Source organism: Zalophus californianus, chromosome 4 (genome assembly GCF_009762305.2).
Source record: "Zalophus californianus isolate mZalCal1 chromosome 4, mZalCal1.pri.v2, whole genome shotgun sequence".
In the NCBI taxonomy this organism is placed as follows: Eukaryota; Metazoa; Chordata; class Mammalia; order Carnivora; family Otariidae; genus Zalophus; species Zalophus californianus.
Window position 1 is genome coordinate 157,759,917 of NC_045598.1, and position 25,958 is coordinate 157,785,874.

At 31.0% G+C, this 25,958-nt stretch overlaps 1 protein-coding gene across 33 annotated transcripts in view; it reads left to right on the plus strand.

The window, feature by feature from the left end:
* RIMS2 (regulating synaptic membrane exocytosis 2) overlaps positions 1-25,958 on the plus strand; it is a 583,419-nt gene that overhangs the window by 310,907 nt on the left and 246,554 nt on the right. For 24 of the 33 annotated variants that reach the window (XM_027597538.2, XM_027597533.2, XM_027597419.2 and 21 more), the window contains 3 exons: positions 1,963-2,093; positions 7,561-7,732; positions 10,601-10,754. In XM_027597538.2, the coding sequence (XP_027453339.1) occupies positions 1,963-2,093; positions 7,561-7,732; positions 10,601-10,754 (457 nt within the window). Of the gene's footprint in view, positions 1-1,962; positions 2,094-7,560; positions 7,733-10,600; positions 10,755-25,183; positions 25,211-25,958 lie in introns of all 33 variants that reach the window. The other 9 variants (XM_027597289.2, XM_027597299.2, XM_027597310.2 and 6 more) reach the window with 1 other exon arrangement.

Genomic DNA, 25,958 nt, shown 5'->3' on the forward strand with positions numbered 1-25,958 from the left:
ATCAGAAATTAATATGGTTTTGGTGACACATTTTAGAGGAACCATGATGCTATCTGACAACATCTCTGTTTCGTCTCATACACAAGACACTCTTGTATTTCTTACTTTTGTTGTTGTTTTCCCCTTACGTCTTTTGCCAGAAGAATAGTTTCTTTTTTCCACTTACCCTCATCTCTATCTATGTTCTTATATTGTTACACAAGGAAATATTTGAATTTTTTCTATTTGCATGTGAGAGTCTTTTTTTTTTTTTCCAGGTTGTTGATCCCCTAGTTTAAGGCAGTGGTTCTCAAATGCCTATGAGAATCACCAGGAGGATTTGTTAAAATGCGAGTTCCTGGGCCCCATTCTGAGTCAGTAGGTGAGAGGTGGGCCACAGGAACATTTTAACAAATAAGCCAGATAACACTGATATAAGGAAGTTAGGGAACCACACTTTAAGAAAAACTTGTCTAGAAAAACTTGTCTAGAGCTGCCAGGTATCGTCTAGAGACCATACCTGGCAGCTCTATTAGGAAAACTTTGTTACACAACAGCAAGATAATACCTGCATTAAACATAAGGACTTCGTACAACATAAAGAGTAATAATTATAGTTTTAAAAAAAATTAAATTTTCTTACTATTACTAAGAGGGCTAATTCCATTTGACTGAAAAGCAGAATAAATAATTTTATGTACTCTTCTGGGCCATAAGTCTTCTTCTGAGTCATATCTTGCTCAGCCTCTCATTCTCTAAAATATGAAGTGAGGGACACAACAAAACCGTGTTAGAAATGGAACTGCACTACCAGTATATCATATATACATACATATATATTTATTTTATTATTTTTATATATATTTATAAATATATAAATATATATATTTATAATATATTATATTGTAAATATATATATATATATACACACACTTCTGGAGAAGAGGGAAGGACTGACATGAGACGTATATTTAAATTTTTTAAACTGCTGCAAATATTGTACATCCAAATTAAAGGAAAAATTAAACTATTAAAAGGCATATAAACCCCAAAACTATATATAAACCATAATTTTATTCCCAAATTTCAGGTTTTGGATTCAATATCAAGATAGTGGTCAAAGATGTGCTGAGTTCTGAACCAAAATGTGGGATAGAGCCGTAGTTATAAATTCTGACATGGTAGAAACAGCTAGCTAGGTGTGGGAGTGTGAGGTATGTGTGTGGGAGGTGACAGTTGTTAAATCAAACGAATTTAGCAGCTGGATGTGAAGTTCTAATCCCTAATTATGTCATAGGGAAATTACTCACATTTTCTCATCTCCAGTGATAAAATATACCCTGTTATTCTAAGGATGTGATACATCTTCCTCACTAATGAAAAAGGGACTTTATATCTTGTATAAGAAAAATCTATAAAGATGAATTTATTATGGTTTTAAATACAAACTTAAGGAGTCTATTGACTAAAGCTACTAATAATTCCACCTTGCTTATAATCTTTGAAGTGTCTTTTAAATGAAATGTTTTGTCTTTTAAAACATTTGCTTAAAAATTCCATATGAATGCCATATAAATAAGGTATCTATTCAATTCATTTGAACAATTATTTTGAACTCATTATTGTAGGGGAACTAAAATGAACCACAATGATTCTTTCATAAAGATAGACACAGAGCAGTCATTGTATAGAAAGTTCTTAGTTATGGCAGTATAATTATTACATGCATGTTAATAAGCAATCAAATTAGGATGACAAAACCTCAAGTGATTTATCAGTCAACCCAAAATATCTGAATTATTTCTTCTATTCATTGAAGTTATTATAGCATATCCTTTTATTTTAACTATCTGCAACTTACTAAGTAGAACTTATATTCTGTGCTCACATTACTGTAAGAGAATGGGGCAAAGATTGGAAATATAAACATTATGTTATGGCAATAAAAGTTTGAGCTGATAAATGAATATTTTTGCTTTTCAGATAAAACTGTGGTTTGACAAGGTTGGTCATCAATTAATAGTTACAATTTTGGGAGCAAAGGATCTCCCTTCCAGGGAAGATGGGAGGCCAAGGAATCCTTATGTTAAAATTTACTTTCTTCCAGACAGAAGGTAGGGATGTGAAACAAAATAAATGTTCTTGAAAATAAATAAGAAATGTTAATAACAGTGGGTGTTTCAATTCTGTCTTATTTTATTTTTATGTATCATGCGAGTCAGATATTTATGAAGTTTAACGTAAGCATAATGATTCGTATTATTCATATGATTCATATTACTCATATGATTCATATTAGTCTTCAAAACAGTGACAGTAAATGCTTCAAGATTGTTTTAAGACATATCAAATGTTATAATATAGATGATTTTATTGAATATTTATTTTACATTGTATGGATTCTTAAATGATGTATATTTTCGCTTATCAAAATCATTAAAAATTATACTTTTTAAAATCAAGTGCATTTTTAGCACAATCTACAGAAGCAAAAACCTGGAAATGATACTAAAAGGTATTCATCATATTCCTTTACAACTTCTACCTCCTCATACTAAGGTATCATTTCTTTATATTCCATAAAATTAATGAGTGTTTTATGTTTCACCACACCATATCATCCAGGAAACTTTACCACTGGGCCCAGAATCAGCTTCTTCAAGCATCATTGGTTTGTGTCCATGCTAACTAGCAGAAATGCTATTGTTCTGCCCTAATTTAAACAGAGGAATTAGGTTTGGAGAAATAGCTTTTCAAAAATTATCTAATCATTTTTAATTTCTGGAATATAAAAAAATAAGAGACTATTGAATAGACATCATGAAAAAAAGAAAGAATTAAGGGCACCGATTACCTTTTCCCCAGCTGTTCTGCATCCCTGGTTTCCAGGACAGAGTGCTTTCAAGGTCTGGTCATTTTTTTCTCAGGCTGGAAATGGCCAGGCACAGATGTGATCTTCAACACGTTTGCACACTTCTGGACCCTCATGTACTTAGTTCGAGTTGAAAATTGTCAGATTTGAGTGCCCAAGTATCATCTGAAGAACAATTTCTCAAAGAAAAGGAGAAAAGAAAGGAAGTAGACCATTAGCAAAGGCCTTACATCTTATGTGATTCCTATTTTGAAGTGAAATTTGTGAAGAAAATTCCTCAGAAAATATGTCAAGGTGCTATCACATCTAAAGTGATTAGAAACTATTTGCCATAAAATTTTATTTTACAAAGTTTGCTTGAAGAAAAGTTGTTTTCTCACAACTTAGGTTGTCTTCTGGATAGGGATATCCTTGGAACTGCAAGGGAAGAAGAGGATATTCATAACTGGGGCTTTTACCTAGCTTAAACTTTAGTTGGATGACAGATTTCATAGGCACATTACCCTGCCATCCTGGAGGCCACATCACCTGGCTCGTTAGCGCACACGTGGTTTCTAGTCCAAGCATTCTTAGAATGCCATCTTAACAACCTGCAGGACATGCTGCCTTCCCATCCATGTTCTTATGTGTCCATAGAACTTAAGTTTCTACTCACTCAAATCTCTGAAGAAAGATACTTTTGAAGATGATAAAAGTCTTTCAAATTATGGAATTTATTATTTGATTGACTCTTTCTGTTTAGTTTTATTTTCTTTTACATACCCTCTCCCCCTTTCTGAGCAGATAGATCTCAAATGGAAAGGAAGGTCCCCTTCACCACTCCTTTATGTTTTAAATGTAGTGTTTTTTATCTTTTCTCAACACCAGAGAATGTGGGAAACACTTAAATATTTCATTCTCAAATCATTTCCCAGCTGTTTTCTTGTCTAGTATCAGGAATTTGAAGAATATTTAAGCAAGTTTGTTGCTTAGTTCATTGATTGATAAAGTTGTGTTGGGGTTTTATCTTTATTTATTGGAGAGAGAGAGAGTGAGAGAGCACATGAGCAGAAGGAGAGGGAGAAGCAGACTCCCCCGCTGAGCAGGGAGCTGGACCTGGGACTTGATCCCAGGACCCTGAGAGCATGACCTGAGCAGAAGGCAGATGCTTAACCGACTGAGCCACCCAGGAGCCCCAGGGTTTTTTATCTTTAAAAGAGAAAAAAATTCTTTGGTTAACTCAGAAACAGCTACATTATCATCAGGTTTTTTTTTTTCCTGTTGATACAAGTTTTTACACATGCATAAAGGACTCTTTATGCTTTTGGAATGAATTATTCCATTTTTCATGACAGTTTTTCTGGGAGAAAAACTATTTGAATAGGTGAATGTAGAAAATAACTGATGCTTTTTTATCGATAAGAATTCCTGGAGGGACACGTGAGACTGCATTGAAGAGATTTAGACTGGAATGTCACTATGTTAGTCAATCCATTCAAAACATTATTTTCTAAGTAATGAACTATGTACTCTAAAAGATAGCTGGGTGTGCTTTCCACTCTTTTATATCTTGAAGTAAAGTTGGTTTTCAGTCAAAATACATTTCTTTCTCTCATTTTGAGTGAACACATCAGTCTTTGCATACGGTTACTCTAGTAAATTAAATGGAAACCAAAAATACTGGTAGCATGAAAATACATAGAAAAGGCTTTAGGTTGGATTTTATTTAAAAAAAATGGTTTCCATTCTTAACAGGTAAATGATGCTGTTAGAGATCAATGATTTATTTTACTGTTGTTGAGCTGCTATTAAAAAAAATCTCAATAGTATGCGTATTGATCTTAGTTTTTAAATACTCTTAGCAACTTTTCAGTGTTTGACTTATACAACCTGATCCTATTTTGTTTCTTTTTTAATTTTATTACATTATGTTAATCACCATACATTACATCATTAGTTTTTGATGTAGTGTTCCATGATTCATTGTTTGCATATATCACCCAGTGCTCCATTCAGTACGTGCCCTCTTTGATACCCATCACCAGGCTAACCCATCCCCCCACCCCCCTCCCCTCTAGAACCCTCAGTTTGTTTCTCAGAGTCCATCATCTCTCATGGTTTGTCTGCCCCTCTGATTTACGCCCCTTCATTTTTCCCTTCCTACTATCTTCTTCTTTTTTTTTTTTTAACATATAATGTATTATTTGTTTCAGAGATACAGGTCTGTGATTCGACAGTCTTACACAATTCACAGTGCTCACCATAGCACATACCCTCGCCAATGTCTATGTCTTTGTTTTTTTAGCGATTTTATTTTTAACTAATCTGTATGCCCAACATGGGGCTCAAACTCACAACCCCGAGATCAAGAGTTGCATGTTCCACTGACTGAGCTGCCCCCCTTTTAACCTGATGTTATTTTAAAGGTTTTTGTTATACTTATAGAAGAAAAACTCATGTACTTTTTTTTTTAACTTGCTGAAGATAATTTTTCATGGTTCTTTGCATGGATTGGTGGTTCAGTACACACTAAATTACCTTATTAAATGTTAATTGTACATGGTGGATGTGCGAGGAATTTCAGTGATTGTCTGCTCTCCCTCCTACCCAGTATAGAAATCCCTTCTGAAATAGTCCTCTTTATCTGAGAACTTTTTTCACTCCTTAAGAGGAACTCAAGGTTTATTCTTCTCTTCCCTTTCAGATTGCAGTATAAACCGTTGTTGAATTATACAACAAGGCTCCCACTAAATGCTTTCTTCCTGGCTTTAAAGGAGGGAACTTTCTCTCTTCACAGGGTCTCATAATTAATTTTTTAAAGTGTGGAATATATGTAGATGCTTTATAAATATTTGTGAAAATTTTAGATGAAGAGAGGAGATGACAAGAGTAAGAAATCATAGTCCTTGTTATTATTCTATTATTTAGTTATTTTTATTTATAATACGTTTCCATAACATGGAATAGAGTTAAAATTTCCTACATGGGTTTGCAAAGTTATTTTCCTAACAAGACCATAGAAATTAATAAAGATACATTGTTTTAAACTGGCTTTCTGCCACATTAAATATATGAGCTCTGGAAACATATGTGCTCTTGATTAGTTAAATCCAATCTGTATTGAGCATTAAGCCTTGTATTTACCTAAGAGAAGAAGTTGCATAGCCTCCCCAATCCAGACACACCCTGTCCTTTCTTGGTTCTCCCTGTTTCCTATATTCCAACAGTCTTAGAATTGTGTTGTGCTGAGGGAATTTGTGGCAGTTAATACAGTTCTTCTTGGAGTTTATGGTCCACTTCTCACTTCAAATAAGCTCTCTAGATAGCTTAATGTTTTCTTCCCAGATGATTTTCTTTATTCCCATCTAGCCATTGATCCTCTCTAATAAGCTAGAATAGTGATCTCCAAAAGGAATGGATACACCCAGGGGATGTCTAAGACAATCCCTTGGAGTTCAGGAAGAAATATTTGAATTTTCTAAATTTTTACCTAATTATTTTTAATTTAATTTTAATTTAAAAAATTAATTAATTTTAATTTTGTATATTCATAAATCGACACAATATATTAGTACAACAGTACAGTAATACATGTATATTTTTCATAAATATATATGGATATAGTGGGATGCTTTGTCAAAAACATTCACTTGATAGAAATATGCAGTCAAAAAAAGTACAGAAGCCTCTGAGCTGGAAGCCCCATCTATTAGGGATGGCCAGCTTGAATTTCCAGCCCACATTATAGTGGTGACCTCACATAGAAATAATTTTACAGGGGCGTCTGGGTGGCTCAGTCAGTTAAGCGTCTGACTCTTCGGGGACCTTGTGTGTTGGTGGTAGGAATATAAATTGGTGTAGCCATTATGGAAAACAGTATAAAGGTTCCTCAGAAAGTTAAAAATACAGGGGCACCTGGGTGGCTCAGTTGGTTAAGCAGCTGATTCTTGATGTCAGCCCAGGTCATGATCTCAGGGTCCTGAGATGGAGCCCTGTGTGGAGCCCTATGGGGTGTGAGGCCTGCTTAAGGTTCTCTCTCTCCCACTACCCTTCTCCCACCCTCTCTAAAAAAAGAAAAAAAAATAATTCTACAGTGCTTTTAAAGACCTGATAACTATCAAATGGACAAGTTTGTATTTCTTTATGCAAGCAAGTAACTTGATAAAATGTAATTATAATTGTTCAGCTGAACTATATGGATAAAAAGTTGTGAACGTCGCAATTTATTGGACTTTTGTGCAATTACACTTCTGTAGTTTAAGTGAGTAGCCTATGTAATATTATTGGTTCATTGCCATTTTGAAGGTTTCCAATAGAGCAATATGTTTAAAAATATAGAGAGTTAATATTCTTCAATCTGGTTTTATTTAGATTTTGAGAAAAATGAAGTTTTTAATTATCATGGAAGGATTTCAGATTTATTGAAATATTGCCTTATGGAACACTGGGTGTTATACGCAAACAATCATGGAACACTACATCAAAAACTAAGGATGTACTGTATGGTGACTAACATAACATCATAAAATTAAAAAAAAAAGAAATACTGTCTTTATAAAGTGATGTAATTATATCCTTATAAGTTTTAGTAAGAATTTAAATGATTATAATATTTATATTATATGATAAATTGTGGTAAAATTTTACTCCCTGCCTGAGAAATTTTAAATGAATAATTTTTAGGGCAAAACTTAAAGGTTTAAGTTCATATGTTCTTATCTTTTTTATAGTGATAAAAACAAGAGAAGAACTAAAACAGTAAAGAAAACATTGGAACCCAAATGGAACCAAACATTCATTTATTCTCCAGTCCACCGAAGAGAATTTAGGGAACGAATGCTAGAGATTACTCTCTGGGATCAAGCTCGAGTTCGAGAGGAAGAAAGTGAATTCTTAGGAGAGGTATCTGGAATTTTAAAGCTGAGACTATTCATGTCCTCTTAAATACTTTTCTTTATGTGATTATCAGTAAAATCTTATATTTTGAATATCTGGAAAAGTCAATAGTTTCTTTCATGGAATGTATTTAGCTACTGCTCTAAGACAAAACATTGATGCCATAAAAAATGGCTTCTAAATAATCTGTGACAAATTTTAGATGTTTATTCCTATTGTAGAAATCTCAGTGTTGATGCTGAAAGGTTGGTTTGTGTTTCACAAATGTATTGCATTTGTGGCAGTTAATACGGTTCTATTTAGGTCCCAGAGCTAAATAGTGATTTATCATTACACAACAGTTCTCATATACATAATCACAAACACTATCATGTTTGCACAGGACCCTAAAAGGAAATAAAAAGAGTCATTTATTCCTGTGGGCTGATTTCCTTTGTAAATTTATTAAATATTCATATTATAAAATCCATATTATGATATGGTTCGTATTAAAAATCTATTCTTCACTTTCTTTCCTGTTTTGAATTCCTAGTGGCATGATATGTTGAACCCAAGAGTTTTAAATAAGACAGACTTTGATTCATATTACACCTTTTTCACTTACCAGCTAGTTTGAGCTTAGACAAGTTCTTTTAACCTTTGTTAGCCTTGGTATCCTTATCTGTAAAAGTTGAATAAGACCAATCTAGCAGTTTCTTTCTGAGAATTAAGATAATATATGACATTGTTCTTAGCATACAGTAGACACTTCTAATTTGGTTTCGTCTCCCCATTTAAGAGTTTTTGCAAAGGTTAAATTAATAAATGTAAATAAAAATGTTTTTTAAATTATCAAATGATATACAAATATTAGTTATTACAGACTTGCAGTAATAAGCATTATTTCTGTGATGGGAAAACTGCATTTCCCTGATGATTAGTGATGTTGAGCATCTGTTTATGTGTCTATTGGCCATCTGTATGTCTTCTTTGGAAAAATGTCTGCTCATGTCTTCTGCCCATTTTTTAAATTGGATTATTTGGGTTTTTTGGTGTTGAATTACATAAGTTCTTTATATATTTTTGATATTTGCTGCATATATCATTTGCAAATATCTTCTCCCGTTCAGTGGGTTGCTTTGTTGTTTTGTTGAATGTTTCCCCTTGTTGTGAAAAAGCTTTCTGTTTTAATGTAGTTCCAATAGTTTATTTTTGCTTTTGTTTCTCATACCTTAGGAGACATATTTAGAAAAATGTTGCTATGGCCCATGTCAGAGAAATTACTGCCCATGCTCTCCTCTAGGATCTTTATGGTTTCAGGTCTCATTTAAGTCTTTAACCCATTTTGATTTTGTGTATGGTGTAAGAAAGTGGTCCAGTTTTGTTCTTTGCATGTAGATGTCCAGTTTTTCCAACATCATTTGTTGAAGAGACTGTATTTTTCCCATTATATATTCTTGCTTCCTTTGTTGAAGATTAATTGACCATATAATTGTGGGTTGATTTCTGGATTCTCCATTCTGTTCCATTGATCTATGTATCTATTTTTTGCCAGCACCATACTGTTTTGATTATCATATCTTGAAATCGGGTATTTGATACCTCTATTTTTGTTTTTCTTTTTTCAAGATTGTTTTGGCTATTTGGAGTCTTCTGTGGTTCCATATAAATTTTAGGATGATTTGTTCTAGTTCTTTGAAAAATGTTGTTGGTATTTTGATAGAGTTGCATTAAATCCATAGATTGCTTTAGGAATATGGATGTTTTAATAATAATCTTCCAATTCCACGAGCATGGAATATCTTCCCATTTGTTTGTGTCATCTTCAGTTTCTTTCATCAGTGTTTTACAGTTTTCAGAGTACAGGTCTTTCACCTCCTTGGTTAAGTTTATTCCTAGGTATTTTTTTATTTTTTGTGCCATTGTAAATAGGATTGTTTTCTTAATTTCTCTTTCTGCTACTTCATTATTAGTGTATAGAAATGTACGAGATTTCTGTATTTTGATTTTGTATCCTGTGACCTTACTGAATTTATCAGTTCTAGTATTTTTTTGTTAATCCTTAGGATTACCTATATATATTATCATGTCATCGGCAAATAGTGAAAATTTTGCTTCTCCTTACCAATTTGGATGCCTTTTATTTCTTTTTCTTGACCGATTGCTGTGGCTAGAACTTCTAGTACTATGTTGAATAACAGTGGTGAGAGTGGACATCTTTGTCTTTTTTCTAATCTTACAGGAAAAGTTTTCAGTTTTTCACCTTTGAATATGATGTTAGCTGTAGGTTTTTTCATATATGGCCTTTATTATGTTGAGGTATGTTCCCTCTAAACCTACTTTGTTTAGGGTTTTTATCATGAATGTACTTTGTCAAATGCTTTTCAGCATCTACTGAAATGATCATATGGTTTTTTTCCTTTCTCTTATTGATATGATGTATCACACTGATTGATTTGTGTATATTGAACTACCCTGCATCCCAGGAATAAATCCCACTTGATTGTGGTGAATGATTTTTTAGTGCATTTTTGGATTTGGTTTGCTAATATTTTATTGAGAATTTTTGCATCTATGTTTATCAGAGATATTGGCCTGTAGTTTTTTTTTTCTTTTTTGTAGTGTTTTTATGTAATGGCAAATTTAGCAGTAGGTGGGTGGTCAGAGGTCTATAAAATATCTAGATATTTAAAATTATTAAGTCAATAAGAAGTTATGCATATTTATCTTTTATTTAGTTATTGTCAAAACATATGGACAATTTTGTAACATGACGTTGCTTTTGACCTAACAACATTATTATTATAATTATCATTATTATAAAAGTTATGAGACCATTTAAGGGAGTTTCTGTATTGTAGATATATAATGTTATTTTGTCTCTTGACTTTGTAGATTTTAATTGAATTAGAAACAGCATTATTAGATGATGAGCCACATTGGTACAAACTTCAGACCCATGATGTTTCTTCATTACCACTTCCCCACCCTTCTCCATATATGCCGCGACGACAGCTCCATGGAGAAAGCCCAACAAGGAGGTTGCAAAGTAAGTTTTCAGTGAGATTTATCAGACCTTTATTGAATTATCTTGAATGATATATATGTCATAGAATTTGAAGATCCCATTATGGGTGTTAACAAGCATCTATCAGTGTTTTCATAGCTATTGATGGTTTTAAATTGATACACTAAAACAAGGTTATATTTATAGCATTCATTTATCATAGTACGACCCCAAATGAAACACAGTTATGTTTTAATTTTGGCTACTGGAAACTTATGTAAAAATGAGATAGCAGCTATAGTAAAATTTGGTCATGTAGCTATACATATCTGAAATTATGATTTCCATCTTCATTATGCCAAGTATTTTATAAATATGGAGGATGGCAAGTATAGCATAGTGGTTGAAACCATGACCATGAGCATTAGTCAAACAAACATGGGTTTAGAATTTGATTCTCTCACTTAAGAGCCATATGACTTCAGGTAGGTTTTCTCTCCGTGATTCACTTTCCTCATTTCCTCAGGAAATAATACCTACGTTAAGGGTGGTTATAAAAGTTAAATATTCTCAGGAATATAAACTGATGTGATTATTGTTGTTGTTATTATCATCATCAGTATTTGCATTTTACCCTGAATTATACACAGTCCAAAGTATCAAATGAGAATTTGATCAATTCAGAGAATCTTAAAAGAAACTTGGAAATGTTTTCTAGACTGAAAAGTGGCATTATTGGTTTGTTGTTCCTGTGAATCTAATTTGTTTTCTTGATGTGTCTATTATAAGGGGGGGGTTGTCTGCTTGCTTCTTTGTGTAGTGTTCATGGGATAATTTTATCTTCATGGAGTCAGCACGTTCCAGGCTTAGCAACATTTTTTTTGTGAAGTAATGGAGAGTTGATTGACATTAAACAAATTGCAGAAGTATAAATTTATAAGCACAAAAGCCATGTCATTTATCAATCATGGGAAATATATTTGGCAACGTAACAAATGACTGTTGTCTACATGGATCACATTCTCCCTGCTGAATAGAGGACTAAATTATATATCAGAAGGCTATTTGATGAATAGAGAATTAGAGCAAAGAATAGGTCTTATGGGATATTTAGTCATAGGAAAGCCTAGAGAATTACCTTCACTCCTTTTTAAAATAATGTCTCTGATGACTAGAATTTTATTTTCACTAGCTACAGTCTCTTATACTTGGGTGGTATTATTTAAACACTAATTTTACAGCACTCATTTTTTTCAGCTTCTCCACAGAGTAAACATTTACCCACTGTTATTTGCATTGGCTTTAACATCATCTTTTATTGTAGTAATTACACTATTATGAATTTTATGTGGACTCATTTAGTGTCTATTCTTTCGGGTCACTGGAATCTACTAAGTACATTCTCTCTAAATCACAATGTAGGATCATGGGTTAGTACATGAAGTTTACTAATGTAAATCAATTTGTACTAATTCTTATAGTTTAAGTTTATAGGTTACTAATGCTAATACTTATTCTAGTTGCTATTGTAGTAACTAGTTTTGATGACTTAATATCTGAAACTCTTAAATCTACCAACACTTTTCATTACTTTTTTCCTCCCCAGTGAATTAAGAATAGTGTATGTGAAGAACAATGAGAATAGAGTTTTTTCTAGGTAGCTACATGTATCATAGATTTTCATGCAATTAATTTGACTTAGTCAAGTTTGTAGCTTTTAATATTTAATCATCCCCAAATGGCTCCTCTGCTACTTAATCATTAATAGTATTAAATTCATTCATGGGTAATATGGTTTCATGTTGCACCATTCAGTCTTGTCACTACCTACCAACTAACCTCTAATAAAATAGATTTTCAATATTTGAACATATGGGAAAAATTGGTGTTTTACACCTAAAGTGTGATCATAATTTATTAACAATGTATAGGACTGACTATAAGTAAAAATATGTACATATGCATAAAAGAAATGAAGATTAGGAAATAACACTTAGAAATAGAAAGTTAAAGATATTACTGTTGGCTGAGGATATATTGTTCATCAATGATGAGCATTTAATATTTTCTTAATTCTTTTTGAGATAGAAGTCCAGGCCACCTTGATTATAAGGTTTGAATGGTTTCCCCAGTAAAGGAATTAGTGAAAGTATTTGAAATAGATGGCTTCTTCTTACACCAGTATTTCTGTATGTGGCAAAATAAGAGGGTTCTATGTCAAGTTAAGACACATATAAATAAACATTAATTACTTTAAAAATTCATTCATAAGAATGACCTCCTTCAAGGTTTTTTTTTTCATGGAGAGAGTAAATATTGGATTTATTTATAAGTATGTCTTATTTGGTCAAAAATCATGGTCATTAACATATTTGATGGAACATGCATGAACAGTTATCATCAAAAATGTATAATAATCCCTCATTTATTCTCTACATCTGCATAATAGAATATGTTGGTAATTCAATCTCCAAGGCCGTGAGCTGAGGCTATGAGCTTATTGAATATATATGGATATTTACTGGTATTGTTGGAATTCTGTTTTCTGTGCTAATGGTTTCCTATTTTAAATTTGTAAATTCAAATGATTCAAAAAAGTACTTCATTTCCATGGACATTTGTAATTTATAATTTTAAACATGTAAGGAAATATTTAAAAACACTCTAATAATAATTATTTCATATATCTTATAACTAACTTTAATATTTTCTTAATTCTTTTTGAGACAGAAGTCCAGGCAACCTTGATTATAGGGTTTGAATGGTTTCCCTAGTAAAGGAATTAGGTAAAGTATTTGAAATAGATGGCTTCTTCTTACACCAGTATTTCTGTATGGGGCAAAATAAGAGGGTTCTATGCATTAAAACATCTGTAGAAAGGGCCACATGCTCACTGGTCATGTATGAAAGAAATTAGGTTATGAGAAATTAAAATTTTAATATGAAAGTAATATTTTCTACAATTTTTAACTTTAGTCTACTTTTACCCACTCTTATCCCAGATATTATTTAGACATTACCAAATGATGGGACAGTGCATATTTCAAAGAGTGATTGATTAGGCATTTTTAAAAAGGTGTAAGCAAGATTGGAACCATATGTTCAAATAACTAAAATTTATCAGTAGAGAAGTGAGATTGCTTTTTTAGATAGTAAGATGTCTCACATATTCACATAATTTTATTTTGACTCATTGGTAAGAAACTATTCATTACTGTCCTGACACATAAAGAGATTGTTTTTGAAGGTGTATTTTGATGTTTAAGTTTTTATTTTTATATATTCTTTACTGTCATTCAGTTAAAGTTGCATAATGTCTTAAGTGAAGTATTTTCCTTTTTAACGTGACAGAAGTCATTTACAAATTTGTTTGTTGCTTGGTATCTTATTCACCATTCTCATCACAAGTTGAACTATACAGATGAAAAAGAGTTTTCTTTTTTGATCCTTTATTCTTTTCCTAGGCCCATTTTAATCAGATTCATCTCTGACATCTCAAATGTTAATTCTTTATTTAGCAAAATGTAACATTATTTACCTTTTCACTTTTTAAAATAGATAACATCCTATCTACTATATTTTTATACAGTCTAATAACCACAAGTCTTTAGAAAAGTGAATGGAAATAAATTATTGGGACAAAACCAATATGATGGTTTTGAGAGGTGTACGATAAAAGAGATGTGATTTAATGATTTCAGTTTCTCAAGACTTCAACTATTTGGGATGATTTTTGGCCAGTATTCTAATTTTCAACCCCATTCTCTTATTTATCTCTTTCTTGGACTGCAGTACATATATAAAGACCTCTTAACATTGTTCTACAGGTTATTGAGTTCTGTTTATTTTTAAATCTTTTTTTCCTGTCTTACTCAGTTTTGATTATTTTTACTCATCTGTCTTCAAGTTACTGGTATTTTCTTCTACAGTGTCCAATTTCCTTGAAATCCATACTATGAATTGTTTTAGCAAAAATGTATTTTTCATTTTAAGATTTACATTTGGTTTTCTTAGAACTTCCTATATCCTTCCTGAAATTCCCTTTCTTTTATTATATCCCTGTGTGTATAATATTATATACATATATGATGTGTATGTGTGTATATTAAATAATTTACAGGATCACATATGTAAATATGAAAAAACCCATAGCATTACATATATACCTACACATGCACATATATGTGTGTATATATGTAATGTACATACATGTATGTGCAGTATCTATATTTACTTATATGTAATGTGTGTGTGTGTGTGTATAATCCTGTGAATTCTCTCATATATTTATAATATTTATTTTAAAGTCTGCTAACTCCAATATCTTAGTCTTCTGTGGGTCTACGTATATTTCTGGTTTTTCCTTTGATTCTGGACCACATTCTGCATGTTTTATATATATAATAATTTTTATTGAATACTGGACATTGAGTTTCATACATTTTAGAGACTCTGGATTTGGAAAAAGGTTGGTTTTTATTTTGGCAGACAGTGAAATTATTGAAGGACCACCTAAAACCTATGGAGGATATATTAAGTGTTCTTCCATAGTTCTAAGGCATAGTCCTTAGTCTGGTTTGTGGTTCTCATTCCTAATATGTGAACTTTCCAGGCAAAGTCCAAGACATTGGCCAAAATAAATCCTATGACATCACTGGACTTAAACTCCAGACTCTGTGTCCTGTGCATCAAGAAGTTGCTGAAATCTCCTTGCATCTCTTTTAGCTTTTCAGCTGTGGCTTTCTTCTTGTTTTTCCTCCTGCGGTTTACAATTTAGGGAAGGATTTAGGGGGCTGTTGTGTGTAAATTTTGTGTCTCCCCTTCTCTGGCTCCCTCTTTTTCAGGATTTTCGTTAAAATTCTAGCTGCTCTGACAACTCTGAATTCTGAGCTCTGGCTCTTCAGCCATGTAAGAATGAAACTTTTTTCTTGGGCTATAACTCCTCTGCAGGGCACCAAATTGGTAAGGCCCTTAGCAGAAAAGCTGTTTCAATATGCACTTTTCTTATTTCAAGGGTCATATCACCAATTTCTGCCTGCATTTGTTTGTTGTCTCATGTCTTTAAACAGTTTGTTATTAAAATATTTGTCCAGAATTTGTAATTATTACTGGCAGGGGAGTTAGTCCAATATAAGTTACTCTGTCATTTCCAGAAGCAAAACTCTACATTTTTAGTAAACTTTTTACTGAAGTATAGCATCTATACAGAAATGTGTATAAATCATAAATATGCCAAGTGAATTTTCACAAAGTAACAACAACATGTAAGTAGCACCCACATCAAGAAATAGAACATCACCAGCCTCCCTCTTGCTCTCTTCTAGTAAGTATTCCTCCTGCCAAGGTAACAACTAACCTGATGTCAAACACCATAAAATAGTTTTGCTTATTTTTAACTTCATGTAAATGGAATACTCACACACACACACATATGAATTTTATAGAATTGGAATTGCAAAATAGATTATTCTTTCACATCTGGCTTTTTTTTTTCATACTAATATGTTTGTGAGATTTATCAATATTGTTGCAAATAATTGCAGTTAACTTACTTTCATTGCTATACACAATTCCTTTCTATAAATATACAAGAATTTATGCATTCTGTAGTTGACTAATAGTTTACTTTCAGATTTTGGCCGTTCCTAATAATGCCGCTATGAACTTTCTCATACATACCTTTTTGTAATCATATGTGTTCGTTTTTGCTTTGAATATACCTGATAATAGAATAGATGGGTAATAGGCTATGCATATATTCAACTGCAGTAGATATTATTAAACAGTTTCTCAAACTGTACCCATTTTACTCCCTACAGTAAAAAACTGTACCAATTTGTACTTCCTATGGTAGTGTTGAGGGTTTGAGTTTCTCCACATCATTACTTGTTTTTGGAATTTTTATTTTCACTTACCCATTCACATGGATGTTTAGTGTTACCTCATTGTGGCTTTAATTTGCATTTCTTTAATGACCTTTTCATAGGTTAATAAACCGTTTAGATACCTCTTTTATGAAAAGCCTGGTCAAATTTTTAGCTCATTTTTCATTTGGGTTCTGTCTTTTCTTATTGCTTTATCATTTTTTTTTGAAATTATAAATTTGAATTCCTTATAGCATAAATGTATTGCAAATGTATTTTACTTTATGACTTGCCTTTCCATTCTTTAATGGGATCTTTTAATCAACAGAAATATTTTATGTTAATGTATTTTAGTTTTCAATTTTTTTTTTTTAGTGTTAGTGTGTTGGTGTGATCTGTATAAAAATACCTTTATCTTCTTCAAGGTCATTATGATATTTTTATATGTTTTCTTCTAGAATAGTGCTTTACTCTGCTTGTTAAATCTACAACTCATTTGGAATTGAGTTTTGTATATTGTGTGAGGTAGGGATCAAAATTCATTCTTAACCCTCTGGATGTCCACTTGATCCAGTACATTTATTAAAAAAGCCACGTGCATGTGGGTAACTTTTTGAAGTCTATTCCTTTCAATTAGGCAACTTTTCTGTTCTTGTGCCAATACCAGAGTGTCTTAATTACTGTAGCTCTGTAATAAATTGTGGTATCTGGAAGTGTAACTAACCCAGCTCTGTTCTTCTTTAAGATCATTGTTAATATTCTTAATTTTTTTGCACTTAATAAACAAATTGAGTATCAAATGATCATTTTTCATAAATACCCTTCTGGAATTTTGATTCAAATTACATTCATCAGTTTGGGGAGAACTGAAGTCTCTCCAGGGAGTGAGGAAAATTCCACTCCATGAATCTGCTATATCTCTAAGTAATATTTTAGTCGGTTTCAAATCTTTACTATATTGGTATCTAGGGATTTGATTTAAATTGATGTTGGTATTCAGAAATAAAAGTTATTTATTATTATTCAATGAATCCTAGTAACATTTCTATACATTAGTTTGAGTTTTGATGTACAATATTATGTTACCTGTGAATAATGACAATTTCTCTTCTTTCAAATTGTTATACCTTGCTTTCCTTTTTCTTACTTAATGCTTTGGCAAGGTCTTATCATAAAATGCTGAGGGTCTTGTTGAGTAGAAGTTGCCATCCATGTTTTGCTCCCCATTCCTTAGGAAAAGCTTTAAATATTTCTCAATTATAGTTGATATTTTTGTGTAATTAGTGTAAGATTTTTACACTACACTGAGATTCAGGAAGTTCTATTTTATTTCTAGTTTGATGAAAGTTTTTAATCCTGAATGGATATTGAATTGTATCAATTTTTTCTGCATATATATGTATAAGCATATGATATTTCTCTTTTATTCTATTAATGTGGTATATTACATGGATTTTCAAATGTTAATCTAGCACTCCTGTGATGAATTCAGGTAGCTCATGATGCATTATCATTTTATGTATCCCAGGTTTCAATTTGCTGATACTATGTTTTGAATTTTTGCCTCTATATTTGTGAGAAAGAAAGATTGTCTTTTATTAACTTTTGTTATCAATGCTATACTGGCTTCCAGAAAGTACTAGGAAATGTTTCTTCTTTTTCCTTTAGATGTCTTATTTCCCTTTCTTGTAATAATCTCTGTCAGGTTTTGATTTCAGTGTTGTGCTGGCCTCATAAAAAATGTTTGGAAGTATACCATTATTTTCTACTTGAAAGAATTTCTCCATTATTGGTATTATTTCTTCTTTAAATGTTTAGAAGTTTTCACCATTTAAGTCGTCAAGGTTGGCAGTTTCTTAGTGTGTAAGCTTTAAATTATAATTTCAATTTCTCTGCTAAATTTAGAACTATTCAAAATTTGTGACTTGTGTCAGCTTTGTTAAGTTGGATTTTTCTTGGAATTTGTACATTTCTCCTAATTAAAAAATTATTTACATTAAAATACTCATAATAATATCTTGTTTTCTAGTTAATGTCCATTGGATGTGTAGGGATGTCCTCTTTTCCCCAGTGTTGGTAATTTGCTCCTTCTTTTTCCTTTCCTGTTTTTCTTGGTCAGACTTATATTAGTCTTTCAAACAAAAAAAACCTGTTTTGTTTATTTTCTGGGTTGTATTTGTTTTTCTTTTCCACTAATTTTTATTCTTATTATATCTCTCCTTTCCTTAGATGTAGTTTGTTTGTTTCTCCTCATTTCTTCAGAAAATATATATTTTTTACTGTGGTGCTTTCATTTACCTATCAGTTATTTAGGAGTGTATTATTAAGTTTCCAAACCCTAGGGTTTGTTTATTTATTTATTTATTTATGTGATATCTGGCATATTTCTCCTCATGTGAGAGTATATATACTTTGAATCATTTGGAATCTTTCTAAAATTACTAATTTTCTTTCTGGTGCTTCATGTAACCAATTTTGGCAAATGTTTTTGAAAAGAGTGTTTATTTTGTCACAGTTCTGTACATGTTCTACAAGTTATTCAGGTTTATGTTTTGTTGTTCAAATCTGGGTTTGCTTTTTTTTTTTCTGATCTGAGTATTCCATCAGTTACTGAAAGTTGTTAACATTTCTATGTATGATTGTGGACTTTCTCCTTTTAATTTTGTCACTATTTGCTTAATGGATTTTGCAGTTATGTTATTGGGCATATACAACTTTATTATCAGGTTAACAACAGTCTGCTTTGCAGAAAATCTTCAAATAATATCTTTCAAATAGAAAAAAGAGATAATAAACTTAATGAGTTAAACCTGTCATTAAAACACAATGTCCAGATCATTCAAGATGTAAAAATCTAAAGTACGTTAACAAACTAAATTGTTATACTTCTAATAGACTGATAATTTTATCGTTACATAATATGTCTTTTTATATCTAGGCATGCTTTTTCCTTAAGACCCTCTTTGCTTGATGTTAATAATGCTGTAGCTGCTTTTCTCTGGTTAACATTTTTTGATGTGGTATATTTCTCTCAATCCTTTTACTTTCTACTTCTTTGTGTCCTTATATTTAAGGTTTGTCTTTTGAAAACATTGTAAAGTTCGTCTTAAATCCATTATGACAAGAGTTATTTTTTATTGGGGTAATTCATACATTTACATTTAATGTAATTTCTTATAAATTTTCCTTAATATTTTAAACAATGTTGGTTATTTTTGATTTGTCCTTTTTTCTTCTTTCTTGCTTTCTTTTGAAATCCACATTATTTTATTTATATCCACAAATATTTAGTTACTCGTTATGGTACTTGTGATTGATCTAAAGATACATTATATTTAGGTAGCAATAAAACCTATTCACAAATTTGAATGTAAAATACACATTTTTTTTCAAAAATTAGATTTAATCTTACTTAGGTATTTCTGTTCCCAGTCAAATATCAATATTCCTTCTCCTTACCTACTCCCACCTCTTAATGGAGGTTCCAGGAAGCCCTAAAAAAAGGAAAATATTCAGAAAAGACCCATTAATTTTAAATCCTTCTAGAACTTTGCTGATTTGTCCTAGTACACAATGGCTACTTGAACCTAGGTCTCTGCATAGAAGTTTTTACTAATGCTGGCTCTTTGGTGCTTAGCATACAGCTTGATCATGGAGCTACCATCCTAGAATCCTAAAATATCACTGGACTCCAGAGAGGTCCTAGAGCCTGGTTACCTATTATTCACAAAGCTCTCTAACCATTGTCTCCTTACTAAATCTGGGAAATATTGACCTTTAGCAGTGCCTTCCTTCTTTCTCTGCCCACTCTACACTCCTCTCTCATTTCCCTCCTCTAGCAAAATCTCATTAATAAGCCTAGAGTATGGAAAGTAAAGTGCTACTATATGTCACTTTGCTTTTCAACCTGAAACATTAATTTCCCTAATTAAAAGAAACACAAACAAGCTTGTCACCTCTTTAAAATGTATAAGGGGAAATATAAGGATAATAAACCATAATTTATATCTCAGTACATGATCATACCATAATCTTGGAATTTGTATCATTTTTTATTATATATAGAAAGGAGAGTTGTAAAATTAAAATTGTAAGCTTATGTGGAGTTATCGAATAATACAAGCTGTGATAAGCTAGGGCTTAGAAGAATAATAAGTAAGATTTCAGTAAATGGAGGTGAGAAAAGTAAACTGTTAAGTATGCTAGGATAAGACATAAAATCTAAATAGTATGAGACTTACATGCAGAAAGCATTGAGTGCCAGGCTACAGATTATGAAATTTATCATTTTTAAATATAATTTGAGGGTAGAAGTCTGAAAGAAGTAGTACAATAATGTCTTAACGTGATGTATTCCCTCTCCTTGATGTGTTGCAACCTGGAAAAAAAAAAGTGTTTTAAGGGGAGGAGTTTCCTTTCATTATACCGTATAAACAAATGCCTGCCTTGCTTATAAATGAAATCTCATGTATTTTGAAATTGGAGAAAGTTAAATGACATTTATATTAGGGAAATATTAGTGAAAGCAGTGAACTGCAATGGAAAAAATTAGGAGGGAAATGTTTTTGCTTGCATTTAGATTATAAGTTCTTTAATTAGGCAATGACCATAATGGTTTCCAATTGGTAAATGTCACAATAAGTAAATGATTCCCTATCTCCCCTCATAAAAATTTCTTTCAGTGTTTTTCAGCATCACAGTCTGTGCCAAAATATGTACATTGTTTAAAAAATATTATATTTGTGCTATAGGAAAGTTATGTTATATATAAGTGTATTATATGTAATAAATAGAAATACATATATTTGGGACATATTTTTAATATTTATTATTAAAGTCCCTGTAATAAAAAATGTAAGCTTTAATAGCTTGAAATATTGATACCTTTTTTCCAATACTAAAACTTCTTATAAATTGTGAATTTTTAACAATGAATAGAAACTATAATTTTAAAAAGACAAGGGATCTATACCCTTGAAGGAGAGTACCCATATTCATTCTCTTATTTCTTTTTAAAATATTAGGTATTTAACAAGATCTGTAGAGAAAGAGCTACAGTTTGAGAAGTTTAGTTAATGTCTTTTATTCTAAATTATAGTGATCCTTTTCTTACAGTTTTAAGAAATAGTGTAATCCTTTGACTATTAATCTCAAACTCATTAATATGTCTTGTTCTAAATTCTGGCAGTAAAAATCTGCACTGCTGAATTAAGCCTTATACTTCTTGGTAGTGGAACTGATTATTTCACTTTATGTCCTTTTCCCAAGGGCATATTAGACAGTGATAAAAAGGAAAACCATATGGGACTACCCTCTGACTTTAAAATTGATGCAGTGAGGGCGCCTGGGTGGCTCAGTTGGTTAAGCGACTGCTTTCGGCTCAGGTCATGATCCTGGAGTCCTGGGATCGAGTCCCACATCGGGCTGAGCAGGGAGTCTGCTTCTCCCTCTGACCCTCTTCCCTCTCGTACTCTCTCTCTCAAATAAATAAATAAAATCTTTAAAAAAATAAAATTGACATAGTGATACAAGTGATTTTCAAAAAGCCACTTTGGGGATCAGGTTAACAACAGTGTGCTTTGCAGAAAATCTTCAAATAATATCTTTCAAATAGAAAAAAGAGATAATAAACTTAATGAGTCAAACCTGTCATTAAAACACAATGTCCAGATCATTCAAGATGTAAAAAGGACATGAAATAATACCTTTATCCTGATGTTCTTAGAAAACCATTATATATACTGTAATATCAATATGGGACTTAGATTTAGTTTTACTGAAGACACACTGTTACATGTGGGAACATTGTTGCCAAGAATGAAGTTCCACCATTCAGAGTTACTACTAAAAAACATAAACAGTAGGGGCACTTGGCTGGCTCAGTCAGTGGATCATACAACTCTTGATATCGAGGTTCTAAGCTGGAGCCCCACATTGGATGTAGAGATTACTTAAAAATAAAATCTTTTAAAAAAGCAGAACACCTAAACAGTAGAGTGACATAAACAGAAATATTTCCTTTACTAAATATTTATCCATTTGAAATTCTAGGGTTTGGGTATGTTATATTAGCATTAATTTGCATATGTGGGTAAATCAATATGAATAGGCATATCATCATCCTAAATATTTTAATAAAAAGTATTTAACATAATACAAAGATATCTATGAAGAATTATAAAATTGGTAAAAATGTTAATTGGTTCAGCATGTAAAATACGATTTCAATTTAGACATTTACTTAGATTTACAATTATGTTCAGTGTTTTCACTTGGAAATATATAACAACTCATTGGTATTACAATTTAAAATTATATACACTATAGCAATTCAGTTTTTAAAGTAACATGATAATTTTATTTATTAACTGTGTAACACATTTCTATTACCCTTTTTCCTATAACTTTTTGCTGCATACCTTGTGATCACCTCTTCATAAGAGTTTTGTCCTGTCAGTTATATACATGTGTGCTCTATTGATTGTACAAATTCTTTTTCTTTATGTGACTTTTATTCTGCTTTTTTTCTTGTTTAGAAAGACTGTTATAACTTTATCTCTTCTTTTGTTATTTTCATTGTCTTTGTTTTTTGGATGTTGAGATTCTTCATTATTATTACCCTCAGAGTTTTCTTTTTTTGTGTGATATAAGAGTTTTTGACATCCTAAAGCATCTTCAGTCTTCCCATTTTCAGTTTATGTTTGTGACTTTACCGGAGTTCTTCTACTATTACATTTTAACTTCAGTATGGTTAATAACTTTTTTTCTGATGGTATGTTGGAACTAGAACCAGTTGTGCATATTTCTTCTCTTTGACATTAGTAGCTTGAATTGGCTGTCTGGGAGTATTTATATTATGGAAATTGACAAATATCACAAATCAGGGCTTTTTCTTCACCAGATGGATAGTTGTTAAACATTTACCAGCATACCACTACCTTATATTGTATATCAAAATTAATTTCAGATTTAACAAAATTTAAATGCAAAAAGTCAAAATGTTAAAGGACTAGAAAAATATACATGAGTATTTATTTTTTTACATTGGAAAATTAATCAATTTATTTTTATTTTTTAATAGTAATTTATTTATTCAACTGCTTTTTTAAATTATTTTTTATATTATGTTCAATTAGCCAGGACATAGTACATCATTAGTTTTTGATGTAGTGTTCAATGATTTATTAGTTGCCTATAACACCCAGTGAGTATTTAAACAAGCTGTATATGAAAACAATGAAAGGAAACTCAAAAAAGAGTATCAATAAGTTTTAAAAATATATGGTAAATATATTAAATCTATTTTAAATGAAAATGATGGAAGGTAACTTGGTAACCTGGTAAGTGAAGTGATGGTAAGTGTTGGTTGGTCAAACCTGAAACTTTATGTTCATTTTATAAAGTTCTCATTTAAGCTAGTTGATTCGATTTTTCTTTAGTTTATGAACATATGTCCCGGTTAAATGTTACAATACTTATAAAATTATTCAACTCTACAGTTTTTTTATTAATTTCTACAATTATACTCTGACCTCAGAAATTCCTATGCAGTGGTTAGAGTAGTTATTTTTTTCCTTAAAATACTTTATACAATTCCACCACTGTGTAGATTATTAATCAAAAAAATCAATCATGTAAAATATTGTCAAATATGCTATTTCTCTATTTGTTAAAGTTCAGAATAATTTCATTCAAATTTTAAATCTTTTAGTTGAACATTAGAAACTAAGCTTCTGTGATAACCTTTGAATCTATTATTTTATTTTCCTGTGACTTATTATCTTTGGGCTAATGACTTAGATGTGTCAGGATAAATATTTACATTTTTTTTAGGTATTAGGGCATATTTACACTTCTCTGGTATTTTATGGCATGATAGTTATACATTCCCTTAAATTTCTAATGATATTCACATGATAGTTTACTTATCTTTCAATGTGAAAACAATTTATTAATATTTTCCTACCTTTTAAAACTTTGTAAATATTTATACATAGAAAAAAGTCTAACTAACTTGTATTCTGCTAACTTATTTGTGACAATTTCTCTTTCTCTATATTCATTTTTACCAAGTGAGAATATCAAAATAACTTGTTCCCTGTAAATTTTCAAATTGTTCCCCCTCCAAAAGAAATCAGTTTTAAAATATACTTTTTCAAAATCAAGGATTCAAAAATTAATAATGTTTTCTAAGATTCCTTCAATTTAAGCTCATTAGACACTTATTGCATGCTAAATTTCTGTGTGTAGCCAGTACCTCTTACATTTCATGGTTTGTTATATAACCATGTATTATTAAATAAAATTGATACCATTAATAAGCAAGGCAGGTCTATTATTAATTTTTTATTTCATGTACCTTCTCTTAGCCTGTAATTATTTCATTTAATCAAAGTGTCTGCTAGCATAACTTGGATTTTTTACTAATTCAGATATGATGTGTCTTTCTATCTTATTTTATTCTGAATTAGTATGCCCTTTTTATTTTATAACAAAAATGTTAAAATACAGTCTGTAATATAAAGTGGAGATTAGATTTTAATATCCCTATTACATATAAAGATTTTTAAATATATTTTTGACATTATTTTAACATTTTTTTTCCAGATAAAACCTTATGTTCATATAATTCAGGTAAATTTTAGCATGCACAATATTTAATGCATGTATTCATATGCACAGTGTAGTTGGTTTTGCTGTTTTGTGCTTTGTGTGGTTATTGTGCATATGTTAAATTTCTAAACAAAATGTTAGTAGCTTCCTTTTTCCGCCTTTAGTACTTTTCCAGCATTTCCATGTTTACATCTTTATTATTTTGGTATTAAAAACCATTTGTTGAAATATAGTGATTTATGATTTCAGTGTGTCTAATATTGTCTCTTATAGTATGGTACTATTTCATCAATGAAGTATGGTTCAATATATTCTGTGTTACTGTGTGCATTGTTTCATAAAATTTGAATTTATATGGATACAATTTTTAATGTTTTTTACTTATGGAGGGGTAGTGTTAAAAATTCTAAGTATGTTGAATTAAAATATAATTAAAACTATGATGTTTGCTGTAGTTTCCATCATTTTAGCTATTCTGTCCTATCTTCTAAGGAAAACTGAATAGATTTACTTGTATTACTCTAATGTATTATGATTTTTAAATTCACACATGCACAGAGTATGTCAAGATATTTTAAACTAATGTGAAATTTTATATCTGATCACTGGGACTTACTTTAGTTTTAATACTTTTAATATGGAAGTATTTTACATATATTTAGTCTAAGGAACTTTTACATTTTTAAAAATTATCTTCTTGAATAAGATTAGGAAATAATTATAAAAAGCTTCAGGAATGGTACACAAAAGTTTCAGATCTACTGAGGAA